Source organism: Schistocerca americana, chromosome 2 (assembly GCF_021461395.2).
Source record: "Schistocerca americana isolate TAMUIC-IGC-003095 chromosome 2, iqSchAmer2.1, whole genome shotgun sequence".
Classification (NCBI taxonomy): Eukaryota; Metazoa; Arthropoda; class Insecta; order Orthoptera; family Acrididae; genus Schistocerca; species Schistocerca americana.
The window spans coordinates 720,657,408-720,678,837 of NC_060120.1; the positions used below are offsets into that span (position 1 = coordinate 720,657,408).

The window sequence follows — 21,430 nt, forward strand, 5'->3', positions numbered from 1 at the left end:
CGTTGCCTTCTCCATCCTATGCCGTTGACTGTGAAGTTCTTCCGCCTTTAGGAGCAATTTCTCACTCCAAGGACAAGAGAGTGCCCTGCCTCTATCCGCTCATCCGCTCTCTTTGAGACCGTTGGCACTTGATAGGGGGCGTTTCCTTATCCCGGGAAACACTCGGTCGTCAGAGCCTCGTTAGCAATAACAGGGTGTACCGTGCAGCAATCCTTAGCTGCAACTCGGGTAGGTGAGGTTGACATTTGTACAGGAGAGGCTGTTAGAGTCGCTTCACTGTACCTTACACCCCCCCTTTAAGTTACCACGGTTATTACTTGAATTTGAAGAATATTAACATTCCACTCCATTACTATAGATCTTTCTGAAAACTCTTGGGGGTTGCAATGCCATCAGTGATGTGATGTGTTGGGATCCAGGTATTCAGTTGCAATGACAGTAATGTTTTTTGTTAAAATTATATTGTCTGACAAAAAATGAAACATCCAGAAGATGTTGTCGGATGTCAGTGTAACTTTGTGCTGATCATTGTCAGGTATGTAAATGATTAGTTTCCATTTCCTGTAAAGGCGGAATGGCCACCTGAGTGCAGCACTGTTGTTATCAAGCCTGTAGGATATTCAACCTGCATGAACAACATCACATGTTGAGCTATACGGAGAAAACCATGTGCCCAAGAGGGACAATGAAATAAAGAAAATACAGCAGTTTGGACGGAGTCTCATTGTAGGTCTCCATTTGGCTGGCTGGTCAAATTGTGCAATATCCAAAGGTTTCGGGCATCTGGATGTGACACTGGCCTGATGTTGAACATCATGGGAATATGAGGGCAGACACAGTCGTCGTCAAGATTCTGATTGATCACACAGTAAGGGAGGAAAACCATATCATGCACCGAGCACATTGAATCCCCTTCGCTCGCCATCCAAGTACAAGTAATAAACTCCCAGCAACAATCCATGTCATCCTGCACCATTGGTCGGAGGCTAGCAACTGCTGGACTAGGGAATTACTGGTCCACATGTAGCCTGCCGCTAAAACCACAATGCAAATTGCTACATTTGGAGTGGTACCGTGTGCAGGAAGAATGGACTGTTGATAAATGGTGTCACATTGTTTTCAGCAATGACTCGAGTTTCTGCCTTGCCCTGAACAGCCACCATCAGTCAGCATGATGGCAACTTGGGAAGAGGTCCCATTCTTTCATTGTTTTAGCACAGCTGTGTTACTCCTGGTGTCATGTTGTAGAGATCATTTGTGATGTGCCCATAAGCTCTTGCATTGGGTATGACTTCAGGTTATAGTGATTGAGAGGACTCAGATGATACAATTTTACATCTGACATGCTGTATCCTCTTGTGTCACCTCTTCATGATACAGTATCCTGACACCATTTTTCAAAAGAACAATGCTCATCCACATGTGACATGTGTCTCTATAAATATCTGTGAGACACTGAGGTACTTGTGTGACCAGGAAGGTCTCCAGATCTATCTCCAATAAAAGATGTGTGGGACCACATCAGACATTAACTCTGTCCCAGTGCCAGTTTGTGGTGTAAAATCTGGCAATGGACGTAGGAGGAGGGGAAGGGGGGTTGATGTCATAACCCACATGAAGTCAAACAAATGTGAAGTTGCTCTTCAAAGTTATTTTTTGAGACTTAAAACTGATAAGAACATATAGCCAAAACAGTGTCACACATGGAAAAAGAACTTGCAGTGCAAGAATCTTTCTTTGTATATCACTGTATGATGCACAGAGCCTTTCGTCAATGGATTGAGTAAGCAGTACACAGCAGATGCCTCTTGCATTTTCAATAGAAGAAATATGGTATCCTATTTATAATATATGCGAAACTACTTGTTGGTAATTTGTAATGCAATGTGTCTGAATTTGGCTCATAGCTTCTGTTACTTAGGCCTATACAAAAGAGCACTAAATATTGAGCACATGTTGGCTACAATGAACTGATAACAAAATTAAAATGAGATGAACTAGTAACAAAACAGGATTGACAAAGTGTCATTATGATGCACATTAAATATGAAGCTAATGTTTCCAACAATGAATGTACACCTTGAGCTGTGAGATCAGACTGTTGTGAGAAGTTTTATTTCATATTCCCATCTGTTGGCTTTGCTACCTTACAAACGAATTTCCACCTTGCAATCTAATATGAATCTATGGTAAAGCGAAAGAGAGCTTGGAATCATTAAGATATTTTGGGTGGAAAACACTGTAGAAAACAAGTTCTGCTGATAGGTAGCAGTTGTGGGAGAGGTGGAGCCCAACAGTTTCGGGCTGCCAGGTCACAAGTTTTGTGACACAAAGTGCTAGTCTTAGTCAGTTACCTAACAGAAATCTTAGGACAGTTGTGTAAGGATTTCAACAGAGATGATCAATTGCTCACAGTTGAGGGATGTCTAAAGAAACTTGCTAACAAAAAAGAAGAAAGCCTCAAGGTAGATGTATCTTGGATTTGCTGTGCTGCAGAAAATGATTATTGCAGGTGACAAAGTGAGAACCACTGTTATAATGACCAGGGAAAAGCCAGCAGATGTTGGTGTGAGAGGTACATATAATCTCTGACCTAGGCTCAGCTCCAGTCCATCACCAGAATGGAGGCTTCAACTTTCACAATGCCAGTATACAAATGCACCTAACTTTAGTGTTGTGGTAAATTCAGACTGACAACAGGAAATCAAATTAATGGAGACTCCCACTTCAACACTTAAGATTAGACAGAAACTGAAATCTACTTATTTCATCACAATATCAGGGAATATAAAATAAACTAAATGGACTGTCAGTTGCTAGTGAGTCCTCAGCAGTTGGAAAGAAATTTGTCATTTGTCTGTCTGAGTGCCATATAACCATAGCAATAGAAAACCTTAGAGTGACAATGAACTGTCGCATTTTCATAGATAACAAAGAAGAGGTCACTTTCACAAGAAACAGTAAATATATCAAATCTAAATGTATTCATCCTCATGGAGTTATTGTGATCATTACTTATGTCCAAATTCAGCCTACAGATCACTTTCCTTTATTTCCATTTGACCAGTTTTGGACTAGCTGCCCATCTCCAGACCTATTACAGCTGGTTCAAATTATAAATGATTTCAAATTCAAGTTAGCAAGCTTCAAGAGTTTTGGGAAATTAGTTGTAACATGAATGTACATAACCTACCATTTGTTATAGTTACAGATTTATAAAATTAAAAAACCTGATTGGTGCAACACCTACCTACAACACTGAGAAACACACTCTGTTTGTAGAGAATGGGCTGATGTAGTTCATAATAACTTCATCAATCACAATGCAAAATTTAATAGCATTAAAGAAGTTTAAAACAACTTTACAAAACCATTATGAAAAATTTGTAAAATATTTTGTAGAAGGATCGTAACGGGTGGGAAGTTCATAGCACTCAAAAGTTGCCTGTATGGACCGAACATTAAAGATGTTGCTAATTGTAGGAAATGAAACATTGATGAAGAAGTTATTATTATTAAAAACTTTAAAACAGCTTTAAAAAGTCCCAAAAATATCTTCTTCCATTTGGCATTACGTTTGAAGGATTTATAATATGAGCCAACTGTAATTATAAAATAATTTTTTGTAATAGATTTGAAGATGGACAGCTGGCCCAAAACCAGTTTTATGTAAATAACGGAAAGCAAAATACAAAAATAAGTACTTTTGTGTAGCACGTGCTTTTGAGTTAACACTGAATTATACGGTTCTTGTTATGGTTACAGTGAACAGATACCCACAAGGTAACTGGGAAATTGTCATGAAAACATTTGAAGCCCTATTGTTCTGTATGTCAGGCAGAAAGATTTGTGGTGATTTTAATGTAGACATCTTAAAGGAATCTGACAGGAAAAATGATGAATAGATGCAATTAGCCACGTGCCTGCAGAAAATGGATTGGCGGATCACAAAGTACTGTTAATCACATTAAAAAAGTCAGCTATATGGACAATCCAGAAACCTTCAGAGAAAATGATGAGAGTAACCAATGATTTGGGAAGATTTTTGGAAAAGCTAAAAAAAAGTTAAGTGAGGTCAAGTTTATGATGAACTTAATGCCACTTCATCATATTTACAAAGAAAGACTATCGTTAGAACAAAATAAGGAAATCTATTAAATAGCTAAAACAAGTGAGGAACCTGGAGTACTTTCATATTGTAAACATGGAGGTGTAATGCAACATTTTAATAAAAATAGTTAAAAATCCAGGAGTATGCACATTTTGCCAGACAATAAAATGAAATCTGTATAGAATATTTTAAAAGAGAGGCAGAGAAAGAAACCTTAGAAAATGACTCTATTTCTATTGAAGAGAATGGAAAAACTACAAAAGACAGTTCATGTGTAGCAATATTAAGAAATAAAACAATGGAAAATCTATAATGGAGTAGTGACAATATTATGAAAAGGATAGATTGCTGCTCACCATATAATGGACATGTTTAATCGCAGACAGGCACAAAAAAAAGACTCCTAAACAAGTAAGCATTTGGACAAAAGTGCCTGTGTGTGACTCAGTTTATCCACCACATGTTCAGATATTAATAAATCCTTTTTGAAAGTGGATGAAAGCATTGATTCAAGAACTTCAGAATGAAAGCAGTGAACAAATATGGAGTAAAATTAATGAAATAAATAATTCACACACAAACCCATCTGAAACACAAAACGTAATTATCCTCCAAAGTAAAATTTATTGTGGAGTTGATAATATGTCCAATAAAGGAAAAAATGGTTCTTGCCATTTAATGTGTAACATTCTTGGTCATATTTTTAATACTTCATTAATTCAGGGTATTTCCCAGACAGATTAAAATATGCTATTGTTTGGCTTCTAATGAGGGAGATGATCCACATATCATCTGGCTAGTCTCACTTCATATACCATTTTCCAAACTTTTTGAGGAGGCAGTGTAGACCTCCAGAATTGTCACTCACCTGTGTAGTAATGAGATAGTAAGTTAATTAGAGTTTAGTTTTCAAAAGGGTTGCTCTGCTGAGATGGCTATTTGTATTTACGTATTTCAATGGTGTGCATACTTTGTTAAACAGTAAAACATCTAATCTTAACAATGATAATGAGCTGATGCATAAAAGTGAAAGACCTATATTTCAGTGAGAGCAAAAACTTTAAGCTTCTTCCTTTATGGAAAGGAGTGTTCAAAAATCTATTAAGAATTCTTTTAAACCTACTAAGAAAATTTCCAGAGCAGCTGATGCAGCCAGAAAGGTTACCTCAAAGAATGTTTTACACTTTATCTACATCACATTTCTGTAAAGCAGAGGACAATATTTGTAACAAAATGTATCCCTAGAAAACCTGGAAATTTATTTAATTCTTTTACGTAAAGTTAGATGATCTTTCATATGATACTCTTTCAGCAATTTTATCAGAAAGTAAGAATTCACTTGAGAAAACTATAAGCCTATGAGACAGCGTTTCTGGCCATAACTTACCTTCAAGAGGCAAACTTTTTAGCCCTGCTGAGAGACATTTATAAAAGTAAATAAAACCAACCTAGCTTTTGGAACTATTAGTCCTTCCTTAGAGAGGTGAGGAATAGTTTTGGGGTGATTGCAAAGGAAGAGCAGATTACTCAGAACCCATTGTGAGAGGGATTCACTTGTTGTAAGGAAAGAAGGTAGGCAAAGATCTTTGTGAAAGCCAGCAATTCCATCTCATAATTTTGTACTTTTCTAATTAATGTGTTAGGTACACTATGCTTGCAATTACTTTTGAAAAGCTAGAGAATAGTGACAGTAGTTTATGATCTTGTTGGTCGTATCTGTTATTCTACTCTCCAAATTCCCTGCAGAGGAAAAGTAGGCATACAGTAGATAAAGGAAAAAAGTATACTGTATGAGAGGAAAGATTTTCCTTAACTTCTGTAAATGTCAGTTTGATCGATTAGAAGAGGTGCACTGAGAAACCATGTAATGTATATACTTTCTTTGCTATCTTTGATTTTTGCTGCTGGTATATGGGCCTGGTTTGGCAAAAAATATAAAAATCAGCTCAGAAGGAAACATACTACAAGCAATGTGATGAATAAAAATACATGTCATAACATGATAGTGTCATTCAGAAAATGTGACAAAAATATAGTTTAATTAAAACCATATCACTAAATCATCTTCAAAATGTATGTGGAAACTGTAAAAAGAAAGGAAAGTAGCATCACATTAAAAGCAATTAACAGTACTTTATCCTACAACTGTCCAAGAAGTTCTTCTCCTAGTTTTGGAAGGAATGAAGCTTAACATTAGAAATGTCATTGGCAGTGAGGCCAGTACCGTTGCCTGGAGCTTATTTATCATACTAACAGCTTACATCTATTCTTTTATTATTTTTTACATTCCTAGAATCTCACTTCATGTTACCAGTAATTGAAGTGTGTGCCCATGGAATTATTGTGACATACCTTGTGCTGTTTTAGCATAAATTAATTCCATCTTATTGCTCCAGTCTACTCAGAGTTTAATATATGGCAGGACATCAACTATTTTAGCCTGAAATGATTTATAATTTGGCATGGATCAAAAGAAGGGAGTGATACTGGAGGGATCTACATATTTTGTAAACAGAAATATGCCATACCAGCATGTGAATGAAAAATCCACAGAATAAAAACTGATAGACTGCACGAAACATGAAAACCAGCACACAGTATATTCTCCCTGTCAAGATGATGTAACTTCATGTCACATTGCTTCTGCTCCTCTGACTGCAACAAAATACAGGAAAAGGGTATTATATCAAGTGGAAACCAATTTCAGGTTAAATGAGTGCATGTCAGTTATTACAATGCTTGTGTGAATTATGTAGATACTTGTCAAAGAGATGATGGTTATCATATTTCATGGTAAAAATATATTTGATGTACCATACTGTGTCACTAAGCAATAGCCAAGATTCTTTAATACAGTTATTTATCAAGCTCCATCATACTTTTTGTAATCTAGTGAACTTTCCATTACTAATTAAGTGGCAGCATCAAAAGCATTCCTGTTTTTTTGGACAGGACCCACTGCTGGATGTCAGAATGGGAAGGGAGCACAAGAAGAGACAACCATGGCACATGTTCCTGCTTCTGGCTCTTGTGAAAATTCCCTCTGCCTGGCAGATGGCCAGCATTCTCGTGATTGGTCCAGATAAACGTCCTGGAACTTACTGGTGTAGTTCAGGACAACTTTCACCTGAGGTGAGTGCTACCCAAGAAATCGGAAATATAAATATCTATAAAATTTAAAATATACAATTTTCAACTATTAAAGTCTAATGACACGTACTTATTGTGCATGCTAAATCAGTTTTGATGTGTTGTTCCATATGAAATAAAATTGTTTACGCATTTTTGTCAAGTTCCTTCACCGATAATTTTTGTTGATGATTTAGACTCAGATCAGATGCTTGTCAGTCATAGCACAAGACAATACACTGTAATAGATGAGTTTCTATTCAGCTCCCTTTTAAGATATTCATATTGCATTATCAGTTTTGAGATTATACAATTCAGATGTCCTTATAGTCACAAAACTGATAATGTCAAAGTGAATACCTTAAATGAAAGACATTTACTCAGTATAAAGTTAAAAAAATACAACTGAAGACTTAACAGAATCAGAACCATGACTAATGTTTTATTACATTGGAACAGTGCAGGAAGGAAAATTTATTGTAAACAAAAAATTTAAAACATTATGGATATTAGAAATCTAAGGCAGAATAGCATTAGTAATATGAAGGGAAAAAAACTCAGATATTTCATGAAAATTTTTAATAAGCATGCATCATCATGCTCACTTTTCGATAAAGAGGCAGAAGATCTCTGCAAAAAGCTACAGAAGCTGATAAATGGCAAGAAACACACTCTAGGGGAAAAAAGAAGCACCATGATAGAATTATCTGAATGAGATGGAGTCAGTAGATGTGATGTACATGTACCTACAAACAAATTATTAAAATTTCAGAAAATGAGCAAATCAATAATGCATTGATCCACCTCTGGCTCTTACACAAGCTGTTATTTGGCTTGGCATTGATTGATATAGTTGTTGGATGTCCTTTTGAGGGATATTGTGCCAAATTATGTCCAATTGGCAAGTTAGATTGTTAAGATGCTGAGCTAGTTGGAGGCCCTGTCCATAATGCTCCAAACATTTTCAATTGCAAAGAGATCTGGTGATGTAGCTGGCCAAGTTAGGGTTTGGCAAGCATGAAGACAAGCATCAGAAATTCTCACCATGTGTGGGTAGGCATTATTTTGCTGAAATGTAAGCCCAGGATGGCTTGCGACGAAGGGCAATAAAATGGGGCACAGAATATTGTTGATGTGCCGCTGTAAGGGTGCCATGGATGACAACCAAAGGAGTTTGCTTAAAGAGAAAATAGCACACTAGGCCATCACTCCTAGTTGTCAGGCTGTATGGCGGGCGACAGTCATTTTGGTATCCCACCACTGTCTGAGGCATCTCCAGACACATCTTTGGTCTAGAAGAGTGAGATTTTGAATGCAGTTTTTAAATTTTAGAACGTTTCCAGGTGCAAATGTGGACTATGACTATAATTTATTGACTATGAACTGCAGATTTGAGAGTTTAAAAATGTGCGGCAGCAGATTTTGACTGCAAGATGGGAAAGGAATTCAGCATGAGTGGGTATGTCTCTCTCTTTCCTTCTTCAGTTTCCTTATACTTTCAAGCAGTGGAGCAACTTTGCTCTGAGTCAGTAGTTTTGAGAAATTAAATAGTAAAGGCACTAGAGGACCAAGCAAAAAGACAAGGAACAACGGAAAACCATGGATAACACACAAACTACTGAATTTAACTTACAAAAACAGACATATAAAAAATGACCCCCAATGAAAGAGATAAAAGGAAATACATACATCTAAAACATGAAATTAGCAGAAAGTGTAAAATGGCAAAGTAGGAATAGTTAGAATAGAAATCCAAAACTGTAGAAACATGCATGACTGCAGAAAGGTAGATGACAGCTGTACAAAAATTAAAGAAAACTTTTGAGAAAAGAGAATCACATGTGTGGCAAGCCATAATAAACAAAGAAGGGAAGGCTGAAAGATGGAAGGGATGTATAGAACAAAGGAAATAAACTTGAAGTAAATTTTCTAGAAGAGAAGAAGTAGTACATGAAGATGACACTGAAGATATTATAATGCAAGAAGAATTTGACAGAGCACCGAAAGATTGAAATAAAAACAAGGCTCCTGGAGTAAACTGCACTTCCTGAGAATTATTGAGATCCTAGAGATCATGACAAGACTATTCCACCTGCTACAAACATTATTGAGACAGGACTAATACTCTCAGATTTCAAGAATAATTTATTAATCCCAGTTCCAAAGAAGACAGGTGCACAGAGATGTGACTATTACAGAACCATCCATTTAATAAGTCATGATTGCAAAGTACTGACATCAGTTATTAACAGAAATGGAACGGCTAATAGAAGCCAAGCTGGGAGAAAATCAGCTTGTGTTCCATAGAAATGTAGGATCATGCAAGACAAAACTAGTCCTACAAATTTTGTTACACAACAAATTTGAGAAAAGCAGACCTTTGTTTACAGCATTTGCATATTTAGAGAAAATGTTTGACGGTGTAGAATGTCAAACACTCTTTGATATTCTGGAAGTAGCAGGTTTAAAATGCAGGGAGAAAACGGTTATCTGCAACATGTACAGAAACCAGGTTAAATGACAGGAAAGGAAAGTACTAGTTCATAAGGAAGTGAGATGGGGTTGTAGCCTATCCCTAATGTTATTCAATGTATTTGTTGACTTAGCAGCAAAGAAAACTAGCTATAAGAATAAATTTGGAGAGTGAGTTAAAGTTCAGAGAGAAGAAATAAAAACATTGAAGTTTGCTAATGACCTTGTAATTCTATCAAAGATACCTAGGGTGTAGAAGATCAGTTGAACAGAGGAGACAGTGTCTTGGGAAGAGGTTAGAAGAGATATATCAAATAAAGTACAACAAGGGTACAGGGGTGTAGCCAAATTAAATTAGTGATGAGGAAATTAAATAAGGAAATGAGACACTAAAAGTAGTAGAAGAGTTTGCTACTTTTGCAGCAAAATAACTGACAATGATTGAAGCAGAGAGGATACAAAGTACAGACTGGCAATAACAAGAAAAATGTTTCTGAAAAACACAAATTTGTTAATATTAAATATAAATTTAAGTATTAGGAATTTTTGCAAAGTACTCTGTCTCTCAGAAGTTAAATGAAGATTATAAGTAAAACAGAATTCTTTTAAATATAGTACTACAGAAGAATTCTGAAGTTTAGGTGAGTAGATTGGATAAATGTAGAAAAGGTACTGAATCCAACTGGGTAGAAAAGAAATTTATGGCACAATTCAACTAAAACATGGGATTACATGAAAGGATACACTATGAGACATGAAGGACGTTTCAGTTTAGTTATGGAGGGAATGCAGGGGTTCAAATTGAAGAAGAGTCAATGGCTTATCCACAATATGTAGGTCCTAATAGATGTAGGATGCAGAGATGAAAAGGTCTGCACAGGATAGACAAAGAATACTACAGTGCAGGGTTTTTGCTTTATTTATTACTACCACTAATGCTACAGTGTATGGTTTTTGCTTTATTTTGGTGATACAGTAAAGAATTTTGTAGTATTGCTTGTAGTGCTCCTTCATGTCTTAATAACACCTAGACCTGACACAAGATACTTTGATCCCAGATGCTAGCAGCCCTTTCTGTTGACTTCATTATTATTGTCTCTGTCAACGTTGTGAAGAAAAGCTAGATACATAGTGCTGTAAGATATTTCTGAGTGTAAAATATGCTAACCTGTGCGAAAAAGAGATTCAAACATTTAGCTGTAATTCATTCAGAGGAGAGTATAGTTATCATCTGGGTTCTGTCTGTCTGCTTGTGTCACTAGTAAATATTACATTTTTTGTGTTATTATGTGTGTGTACGATGTGTGTCTCTTTGTATTAAGCTGACATACCCAATATCATTGTAAAAGGATTCTTGGGTGAATAAATTACTAATACTAGTCCTTTGGAGTTATTGATAAGTCATTTATGGTTCATGTCTGAAGATGTTATGTCCTATGGGCCCTGAAACCATGCACCAACATGGAAGCTGTTAAAAGTGCTTGCTATGCTTGTATTCTGTTATGTCTAAACTATGGAGTAACATTCAGGAGAAGCTCTCTGGCAGTACTTAATACATTTAAATGAAAACATGTTTTCACACTACTTTACTTATTTCCAGTATCATGCATTTACCTAAGAGAATCTGATTTATTTTTGAAAAAAAAAAAAAAAAGTAGATAAAGACAAAAGTCTTCATAGGAACTGTGATGCCCACAGGCATAACACCAAATTCAGAAATAACTTTCACACATCCCACAAAAATACCAGAATGTGTCATTCCACAGAGGTTTGAAACTTTTAATAAACTTTCTATGAATAAAACGCTATACAGGATATGAACTCCTTTAAACAATCTCTAAACTTGTGTTTACAGTTTCAACCCAGTGAGTGAATACATAAATATACACATTATGAAGTTCAGTGACTCACATTTTCTTTTTATACGAGGGCAGTTCAATAAGTAATGCAACACATTTTTTTTCTGAAACAGGGGTTGTTTTATTCAGCATTGAAATACACCAGGTTATTCCCCAATCTTTTAGCTACACAACACTATTTTTCAACGTAATCTCCATTCAATGCTACGGCCTTACGCCAGCTTGAAATGAGGGCCTGTATGCCTGCACGGTACCATTCCACTGGTCGATGTCGGAGCCAATGTCGTACTGCATCAATAACTTCTTCATCATCCGCGTAGTGCGTCCCACGGATTGCGTCCTTCATTGGGCCAAACATATGGAAATCCGACGGTGCGAGATCGGGGCTGTAGGGTGCATGAGGAAGAACAGTCCACTGAAGTTTTGTGAGCTCCTCTCGGGTGCGAAGACTTGTGTGAGGTCTTGCGTTGTCATGAAGAAGGAGAAGTTCGTTCAGATTTTTGTGCCTACGAACACGCTGAAGTCGTTTCTTCAATTTCTGAAGAGTAGCACAATACACTTCAGAGTTGATCGTTTGACCATGGGGAAGGACATTGAACAGAATAACCCCTTCAGCATCCCAGAAGACTGTAACCATGACTTTACTGGCTGAGGGTATGGCTTTAAACTTTTTCTTGGTAGGGGAGTGGGTGTGGCGCCACTCCATTGATTGCCGTTTTGTTTCAGGTTCGAAGTGATGAACCCATGTTTCATCGCCTGTAACAATCTTTGACAAGAAATTGTCACCCTCAGCCACATGACGAGCAAGCAATTCCGCACAGATGGTTCTCCTTTGCTCTTTATGGTGTTCGGTTAAACAACGAGGGACCCAGCGGGAACAAACCTTTGAATATCCCAACTGGTGAACAATTGTGACAGCACTACCAACAGAGATGTCAAGTTGAGCACTGAGTTGTTTGATGGTGGTCCGTCGATCATCTCGAACGAGTGTGTTCACACACTCCGCCATTGCAGGAGTCACAGCTGTGCACGGCCAGCCCGCACGCGGGAGATCAGACAGTCTTGCTTGACCTTGCGGCGATGATGACACACGCTTTGCCCAACGACTCACCGTGCTTTTGTCCACTACCAGATCACCGTAGACATTCTGCAAGCGCCTATGAATATCTGAGATGCCCTGGTTTTCCGCCAAAAGAAACTCGATCACTGCCCGTTGTTTGCAACGCACATCAGTTACAGACGCCATTTTAACAACTCCATACAGCGCTGCCACTTGTCGGAAGTCAATGAAACTATACGAGACGAAGCGGGAATGTTTGAAAATATTCCACAAGAAATTTCCGGTTTTTTCAACCAAAATTGGCCGAGAAAAAAAATGTGTTGCATTACTTATTGAACTGCCCTCGTACATACTAGCCAAGTTTATATCATATATTTAATTTAATTTTATGGATCATAATCTATATTCGTATTACTATTAAATGTTTATATTTTTGCATATTACCATTTCCACTGCATGGTTTGGCATTTATGCTTTCCATGGTCAATGTTTTGTCACAATGTGCGTGCAGAATTTACATATTTAGTTTCCTTTATGAGCTGTTTAAGGTGAAAGGTTTTATATGTTGAAAATACCAAACATCTTCTGTTGTTACAGATGTGCTATCCCATAGTAAAAAATTTAATGTAAATTTATTATATTTTGTCATCAGCCCTATATCTTTGTTGGAACACAATATATTTCTGGGCTTCAATAAATAAAATATATCAATAAATCAAATGTACTAGCTAATATTAAGAGTAAGTCTCCAACAAAACTTTGTGGAACTCTTATTCTATAGCTTTCCATTCTAAATTAAGTTTTATTCCGATGGTACTGGCCAATAAGACCCTCAGCTTCCTAGAATTAATGTAAGTCTCAGTCCATGCAAACTAGATGTCTTTGTTGTCATGAAATTTCAGTTTTTCCAGTAGAATTTTGTAATTCACACAAATGAAAGCCCTGGCTAGGTCACAGAATTCCCTGGGACAACCATTTATTTTTCCAATTACTGGCTCCCAAGCTGTGCTTAACTGGAAGCTACTGTCTTTATTGAGGGCGTTGTCACAAATTTTTACCTTAATCACTTTTTTTTTTACATTTTCCCCCAAACTATTAGTATACATTATTACAAATGTCTTGCTGCACGCAATGCAATCACCATTTTCTAGAGTATGCTCTGCTACCTCTGGTTTCTCAGGGTGCTGATGGCAAAAACTTCTCTTGTGTTCTACACTGCTGTGTTCAGTTGTATGCACTGTCTGTCAGACACAAAACTTTCCACACCCACATGGTATTTTATATACTCCTGGCATTCTGAGTCATACTTTGGGCCTCACATGTTGCCGAATTTTTGCTGGCGTCTTGAAAACCAAATCAGGTTTGTGCCTCTGTAGGAGCTAGCTAATCTTCCCTGTTACTGAGCTACAGAATGGTAAAAATCCAAGCTTCTTCGTGTCCTACTTGTTGTCCTTCTGCTTACCTGTTTTCAGAAAGATGGTTTGTGTTTTTGCCTTTCTGAGACTAAGCAACAGGAAAGGTTAGTTAGCTCCTAAGGAGGCGTACAACCAATTCAGTCTTCTGGTCTCCAGCAAAATTAAACAACTCATGAGGCCTGCAAAAGATGATATTGACTCAGGAAGACAGGAGTATATAAAATACAACAGCACTATATTGAAAACGAGAGATGCTTTTGCCTTTGGTTCCCTGAGTTTGGTACCCAAAGAAATGTGTGTGTGGACACTTTTATTTGGATAGCACTGTGTAGAAAATGAGAGATGTTTTTGCCTTTGGTACCCTGAGAAATTAGCAGTAGCAAAGCACTGAATCACGTGCAACAAGATATTTGTATTGCATTCAAAGAGACATCTCTATTACACACACTAATAGTTTCTGGGACAGCATAATAACAGAAACATTTGAGATAAAAATTTATGGCAACAACCTCAATAAAGACAGCAGCCTGTAGCTAAGTTTGGCTTGGGATATGGCCATTGGAAGATTGATGAAGGCATGGTGGGTGTGCAATGAAAACTTTACCTTATATGGCGCTGTAGCAGTCACAGTGATGATATGGAAGGCAGCACAGTTCTAGTCACATCAAGTGGTTTAAAATCCATGAGCTTTTGGCAGAACTTCATTTGTGGAGTAAAACATGATTTTCTCTGAAGAGAGTCCTTTATGAAAGGCAAACAGGGTATTTAGGAGAACAGACTGTGAGAAATAAGTCAATATTGTATGGTAGGTAACTTCCTCAAAATCTCACAAAAGAGTGACAGGAGTGAAATGAATCTGTTAATGTAGACACCCCCAAAAGCAGTAATACAGTGGATTTGTAAATGTAGGCAGTTTCGTATCACCATTTTTATATATGGGTGTCATGCTTTATATTTAAGGCACAGAAAAATCACTTTAGCCATTGGTTTGTTATAAAGATAGGACAATATTTTTATCAGGCCAGAATAAGGTTTAAATGATAAAATGCTCTTGAGCTTCTAGTCACATCAAGTGATTTAAGGTCCATGAGCTTTTGGCAGAGTACTCCTTAGCCATTGTCAAGTGGTGACTGTCTTTCAGTTGCTGCTGCCATCCTTATATAACTTTGCTGCCTTCCATATCATCACTGTGACTGCTACAGTGCCATATAAGGTGAAGTTTTCATTTCACTCCCACCATGCCTACACAAACCTTCCAATGGCCAGATCCCAAGCCAAACGAAGCTACAAGCTGCTGTTTTTATTGAGGTTGTTGTCATAAATTTTTATCTCAAATGTTTCTGTTATTATGCTGTCTCAGAAACTATTAGTCTGTGTAATAAAGATGTCTCTTTGAATGCAATACAAATATCTTGTTGCACGTGATTCAGTGTCCATTTTCTAGACCATGCTCTGCTATTGCTGATTTCTCAGGGTACCAAAGGCAAAAACATCTCTCATTTTCTACACAGTGCTATCCAAATAAAAGTGTCCACACACACACATTTCTTAGGGTACCAAACTCAGGGAACCAATTCTAAAAAAAGTTTGAGGGTACTCTGACATTGGATATAATGCAGCAAAAACTACTTATTACTGAAGCATGGAATACCACCTGTCTGCTTTTAGCCATGACATCAGCAACATGTCGAACTACAAAAAAAAAAAAAAATGGTATTGGACTCTTCAGTTGACTTTACTAAAGCTCAAATGAAGCAAGCAATACCAAGAAACACCCAAACATACAAGAGAATGTGCTGTCGAACACTTCAGTTTATATCACCTCAAATGAAGCATGCGATTCCCATCAACCCCTGAACAATAAAGGAAATAGGTATCGTACACTTCAATTGACCTGTAATACACCTCAAATGAAACAGGTGAGTCCAATCAACCCTCCGACATACAAAACAATACAAGGAAATATTATCGAACACATTTATTATGGTCCACAGAAACTGGCTCAGTTTGCAAAAGTCACAGGGAGTGGTGGACCATGAATGCAGTCGATCTGATCTTGTGGAGGATGTATACTCTCACAGGAGATGGTGTACCCAAGAAAGGTAACAAGTGTGCCGAAGTTGTGGTTTATCATGATTAATTTCAACTCTGGTACTTGCCTGTACCAAGGCCAGGAGTAGCTCATGTTCCTCATAAGAGGAGGAGAAAATGAGAATGTCATCTAGGTATGCGTAGCAGTAAGAACAGTTAAAGGGAAGTGAGGCGATGAAACATTGCCAAGTTTGAGCCATGTTTTTGAGGCCTTACAGCATGTAACAAAATTCGTGAAGGCCAAAGGGATGATTGAGGCTGTTTAGGGTATGTCACTCTGTTCCATCGGTGTTTGTAAATATGTCTTGCAGCAGACCAAAACATTAAAAATGCATGCTCCACTAAGTAGTTGGATGAAATCCTAAATATATGGACTAGGATAATTGTCTATTATGGTATGCACATTAAAACGACAGCAGACACCACAGAGGTGCATTGTGCCACTCTTCTTGGGGACTAAGTATATGGCGGAAGACCAGTTACTGTCAAACAGTTGAACAATGCCTGCCCACAGAAGTTCCTCCACTGCAGCCTTAATAAGGCATTTTTTGTCTGGTGGGAGGCGATGTGTTTAAAACACACTATCATGACAATTTTATGAGTGTGTTTTATTTCATAATAGTATTCATTTGTCTTGATGAACATGGCAAAGGGACTTCTCAAGCAGGAGTCAGTAGCACACAAGGGTCACAAACCTGAGATGCGATTGGTGTGGGCGAGGGCGAAGATGCCAGAGTCGTAAGAGGCTTATTGCTTCTGTCGAGATATCGTGGCGTAGACAGTTGTCGTATGAGGTGTTGTACACCCACGAGGGCCTGCTTAGCTATCAAGATGGTGTAGTTCAATTCTGCATTGTGAGTGTGACAATCATCAACCACAGAGCACTTGGGTTGGAGCTGAGCGATGAAGTGGTGAGGCAGTTTACCACAAAAGAGCACTTGATGAGAGCTGTGTCAGTATCGTCAGAGATCTGAGGGGGAGAGAGAGCTGAGGGAACGACTGAGCATGCAAAGTGTGTACCCAAAGCATGGTGCACTAAAGCAGATGACAGGAGACCAGGCAACTGGTCAAAGTGAATCAGGAAATCAGTTCCAAGTACCAGGTCTTCAAAATTGGCCATGCGGAAGGACCACATGAGTGGTTCACTGAGGATGAGTTTAATAAGTAACCTGAGCATGCCATCAACGTGAAGTGATGATTTATTGGCTGTTTGAAGGAAAAGTTTGGTTGGTGTTACATCCACTACAGTGAATGAGAGTGGAACAACAATAACTTCAGTTACCGTGTCGACAAGGAAATGACGATGCAAGCATAAATCCAAGGTGACAGACAGCCTCATAGATTAAAAGATCAAACAGAATGGAACATCTGCAGGCACCCTTCATCTTCCTCATGAGCTGTGGCATATATTGTGGCCCATGCAAAGAGTTTGGTAAAGTGCTGGGAGGTCGGTAATTGTGGGCGATGTCCCTGAAAGTTACGTGGAACCAGCGTAGTGGATATACTGGGTGTGGGGCTGCACATAAGTCAGCTGGAACTACCGCTCTTCCTGTGGCAGCGAGCATGGGGAGCAGAGAGGCGCTGGCTCGGCAGCAGCCAGTGGACCTCGGCAAGAAGCAGCTGGTGGTTCATGCTGCTAGCTGCTAGCTGCTTTACATTGCTTGAGGTGAGCCTGCGCCCAACCTCTACGAGCCAATGGAGGAGGTATACGTGCTGCTCTACCAACCTCAGTAGCAAAAACTGCACTGTATGAGGGAAGTAGGTGGTGGTGTCGAATAATAGCATATGCCTGGTCAGTCAATCACAGTTTATCATCACGTGATGTTGAGGTATGAGGGAGCAGTTGTAGTTGTATTTTCTGGAGCGGCTTAACTAATCACAATGTCCAGAGCACTAAGTCTGGCATGAACTCCTTCATGACCTGAGCTCAGAGGCATTTCCATAGCTGGGAACCAGTTCTGTCGCCTAAACTTTCATCATAAATGCTACCATGGATAGCATGTGCAGGCATACATGAAAGATGATTGATGGGGAGTGTACTAGCAGAAGCATATTTATTACGCTCGGGTGGTTTAGCAAAAAGTCACTAATAAGATCAGTGTGGTCATGCAAATGGTTCACCAAACAAACAAATCAAGTGCCATCATCTATGCTTCCAAGGTTATCCAACAAGATGTCCACCAAGGTAACCATGTCATTGGGTTGTCCATTTGTAATGGCTGCAGCTTCAGAAAAAGGTCTGGAGGTAGAGCTTGTGGAAGAGTTGGTAGGGCGGGGACCACATGAGGGTTCGGAAAGTAGCATCCACTGGCGTCAACTGTACAACAGTGACAGGAGTGATGTTTTGATGAATGTCCAGTACTTGTGCTGAGGCAATATGATCCCCAGCACTCACAGATCTTGTGGAGAAGGGGCCTGCATAACCCCACAATGAACACATCACAGCTGGCACAGTAAAATCAAGAAGCAAGATGGGTGAAATGAAAGCAGCAGTGCTGCGGTGTGCTGCCAGTGATCTGTTGTCCATTATCTGTGTAAAAGGGACAAGCACATGTCCCTGAGTGTGACCCAACGTTGAAGCATCGATGACCGACGTTCATAGATTGCTGAAGGAAGGCGCAAAATTGCAATTTAGTGCCAAGTGGTGGGGCGGAACCAACCACGGTTGGTGCATTGCCCATGGTCTGGGTTGTGTGATAGGCTGAGTAGATGCAGAGGTATTCCAATGCAATTGATTTGAGTGTCCCATGTGCCGGTGCAGAAGTGGGCACATTAAATGGCATGGCGTGATCAGCGAAAAAGTCAGTGTTGAATGTGTGTGACGTGGTTTTTCTATTAACATTGACAAGCTTCTGGATTGAAATTACCAACAGTTATGATCAAACACTCTTTATTCATGCACAATAACCTGAAAATAAGACACTCTGAGCAAAAACGAACACAATCCAAACAACATCCAAAGCTCGATGAATCCCATGATAGAATACTCAGCATTGTAGAGTCATTGGCAATTGATGGTTTTATGGTTGCTGCAAAGCACCCTCCCTCCTCTCCCTTGGAGTGTGGAGCACTGGGGAGAAGAAGAGGGTCTTGTCGAATACTGAGGTGTTGTGGGCTGCTCGATGGGTGTTGGTTGATTGTGCAGAGTAGCATTACTACCTATGCCATGGCTGGTCCGAATGTAAGGCATGGGTGAACGTAGTTGGGGAGGTTCATGCAGGGTGGTGCAGAGAAGGTATAGTCTGCCATGCAGTAAGGAGAATGGACTGGTCAACCTCTATGTGTGCATTGGACTAGCATGGGAGTTGATGGTGTTGGAGATGTGGCAAAGAGGGGGATGGATACCCTGAGCATCCTGTTGGTGCTGAGTGTCACTGTTATTCCAGCTGCATCCATCCCATCTGAAATGGAGACTGTGCACAGGATGGTTATTTGTGAATGAGTTGTGGCCTCAGGCGAAACATGAATGATGAACAGTGATCCATCTTGGAGCTGTAAGGAAAGCTCATTGCACGGGTACCCAGAAATGTTGGAAAAACAAACCTTGTTGTATTGTAGGTCCGAAGAAGCAGTAGAACATACTGGCGAGGAGGAAGCATATGTATGTGCCCGAAAACTGTACAGCTGAGTGGCCTGTAGTACAGTGAGGTAGAAACTGTAGAGAGAGGAAACCAGAATCTTGTGCAGAAGGAACTTCCTGGGGAACATAGAATCCAGTAGCAGGCGTCAGTGCCGGTGTGTGCTGCATCTGATGTGGCATAACAAAGGAGGTTAGAGTCATCTGTTCTGGAGGAGCAAACACTGGAGAAACAAGCTTCCTCATTGTACTGGTAATACCCATGGAAGAATGTTGTGCTTCACAGTTGAAAGTCAGTTTTGCAGTAGCGTCATCCTGCACTGTTTGGAAGGTTGAAGGTTTGAGCTGGCATAAAACCTGTAATAATTGATGCACAAATTGAGAAAAATATTCAGGTAACTTGGGGTCACCAGTGGGGTTTTCTATCGACAGTGATGAGTTTCCAGATAGAAATAACCAACAGTTATGATCAAACACTCTTTATTCATACACAATAACCAGAAAATGACACAACTGACCAAAAATGAACACAGTCCAAATGACATCCAAAGCTTACTGAATCCCAAGGTAGAAAACTGCTCATTGTAGATTCACTGCCAATTGGTGGTTGCCACAAGACATTGTTAAGTGAAGTCATTGTCTGGATCTATTTAACTAACCATTCCAGGATGTAGATAAGTACATAATCATCAGTATGTGCAGTAGACAGGTAGCAAAAATGTTTTCCAGTCAAAAAACAATTGAGCAACAGAATGAACATCAATACTGTACTGCTTCAATTGTTTTATGGCTGTAAAACATGTTTGCTACCTGCCTGCCATACATTTCAGTGATTTTGTACTTATGTACATGCTGGGACACCCGATTATGTATATCTGGACGATGATGTCACTTGAGAAAGTTTAATTGTACCCAACATTGTTGTACTTGATAATGACTTAAGGCTGAAATCATGATGGTAAAGTAAAATAAAGAAGTCTCTACACTCAAATGATGGAAATGTCATTCAAATAATAATACATGACTGTGACCCAAAAATATAAAAATATTATTTTTAGTTTTGGTCCTACTTTTGTGCTGAAAACTTGTAGTGGAACTTATTGTCATTTACCAGGTATTGCTACCCCTCCCATCTACTATGGCACATAAACTTAGCTCCAATGGAATATTTGCTGTTTATTTTTTACACAAGATTTACTATACTGTCAGTGAGTCCTTTACTATCTGTGATATTGAATTTAATTTATTGTACAAAATATACCTGTACCCTGCTCAACCAATTGTTGATAAACTGCACATCCTGATTTTTACTGCACTTGTATTTTCTCTCACTTCTGATAACTTTACTATATTCCATATCATTATATTAATACCAACTTCTGTCTCCATTAACCAATTTTTTGATCATAATGTTCTGCGATTTATTGTCTGTAGATAAAATGCAGTAGAAGTAATTGGCTTTTTAGGTGTACATTATTATTTATTTAGCATACATAATGTAGAAAGGCCTGTGTACAGGATCAGCCAAGTGTGCCCTGTACGCTAAAACCTTTGCTTCAAGTTCTGTCAGTCCACTACCCCCAGTATTCTTTTACTTTGGCTGGTATGCCAAAATACCAGGAACTTACACAAGTCAATTAGACCTTGTATAATGATACCCATATTATGCTAGCTCATCAGAACCCAGAGATTTTGATGAAACGTGTGTAGTGTTAA

At 38.7% G+C, this 21,430-nt stretch overlaps 1 protein-coding gene across 2 annotated transcripts in view; it reads left to right on the top strand.

Annotated features, from left to right (window-relative positions):
• The window catches only part of LOC124595871 (organic cation transporter protein-like), a 321,547-nt gene that overhangs the window by 161,415 nt on the left and 138,702 nt on the right, over positions 1–21,430 (top strand). For both annotated transcript variants that reach the window (XM_047134777.1, XM_047134778.1), the window contains one exon: positions 7,064–7,243. In XM_047134777.1, the coding sequence (XP_046990733.1) occupies positions 7,064–7,243 (180 nt within the window). The remainder of the gene's footprint in view (positions 1–7,063; positions 7,244–21,430) is intronic.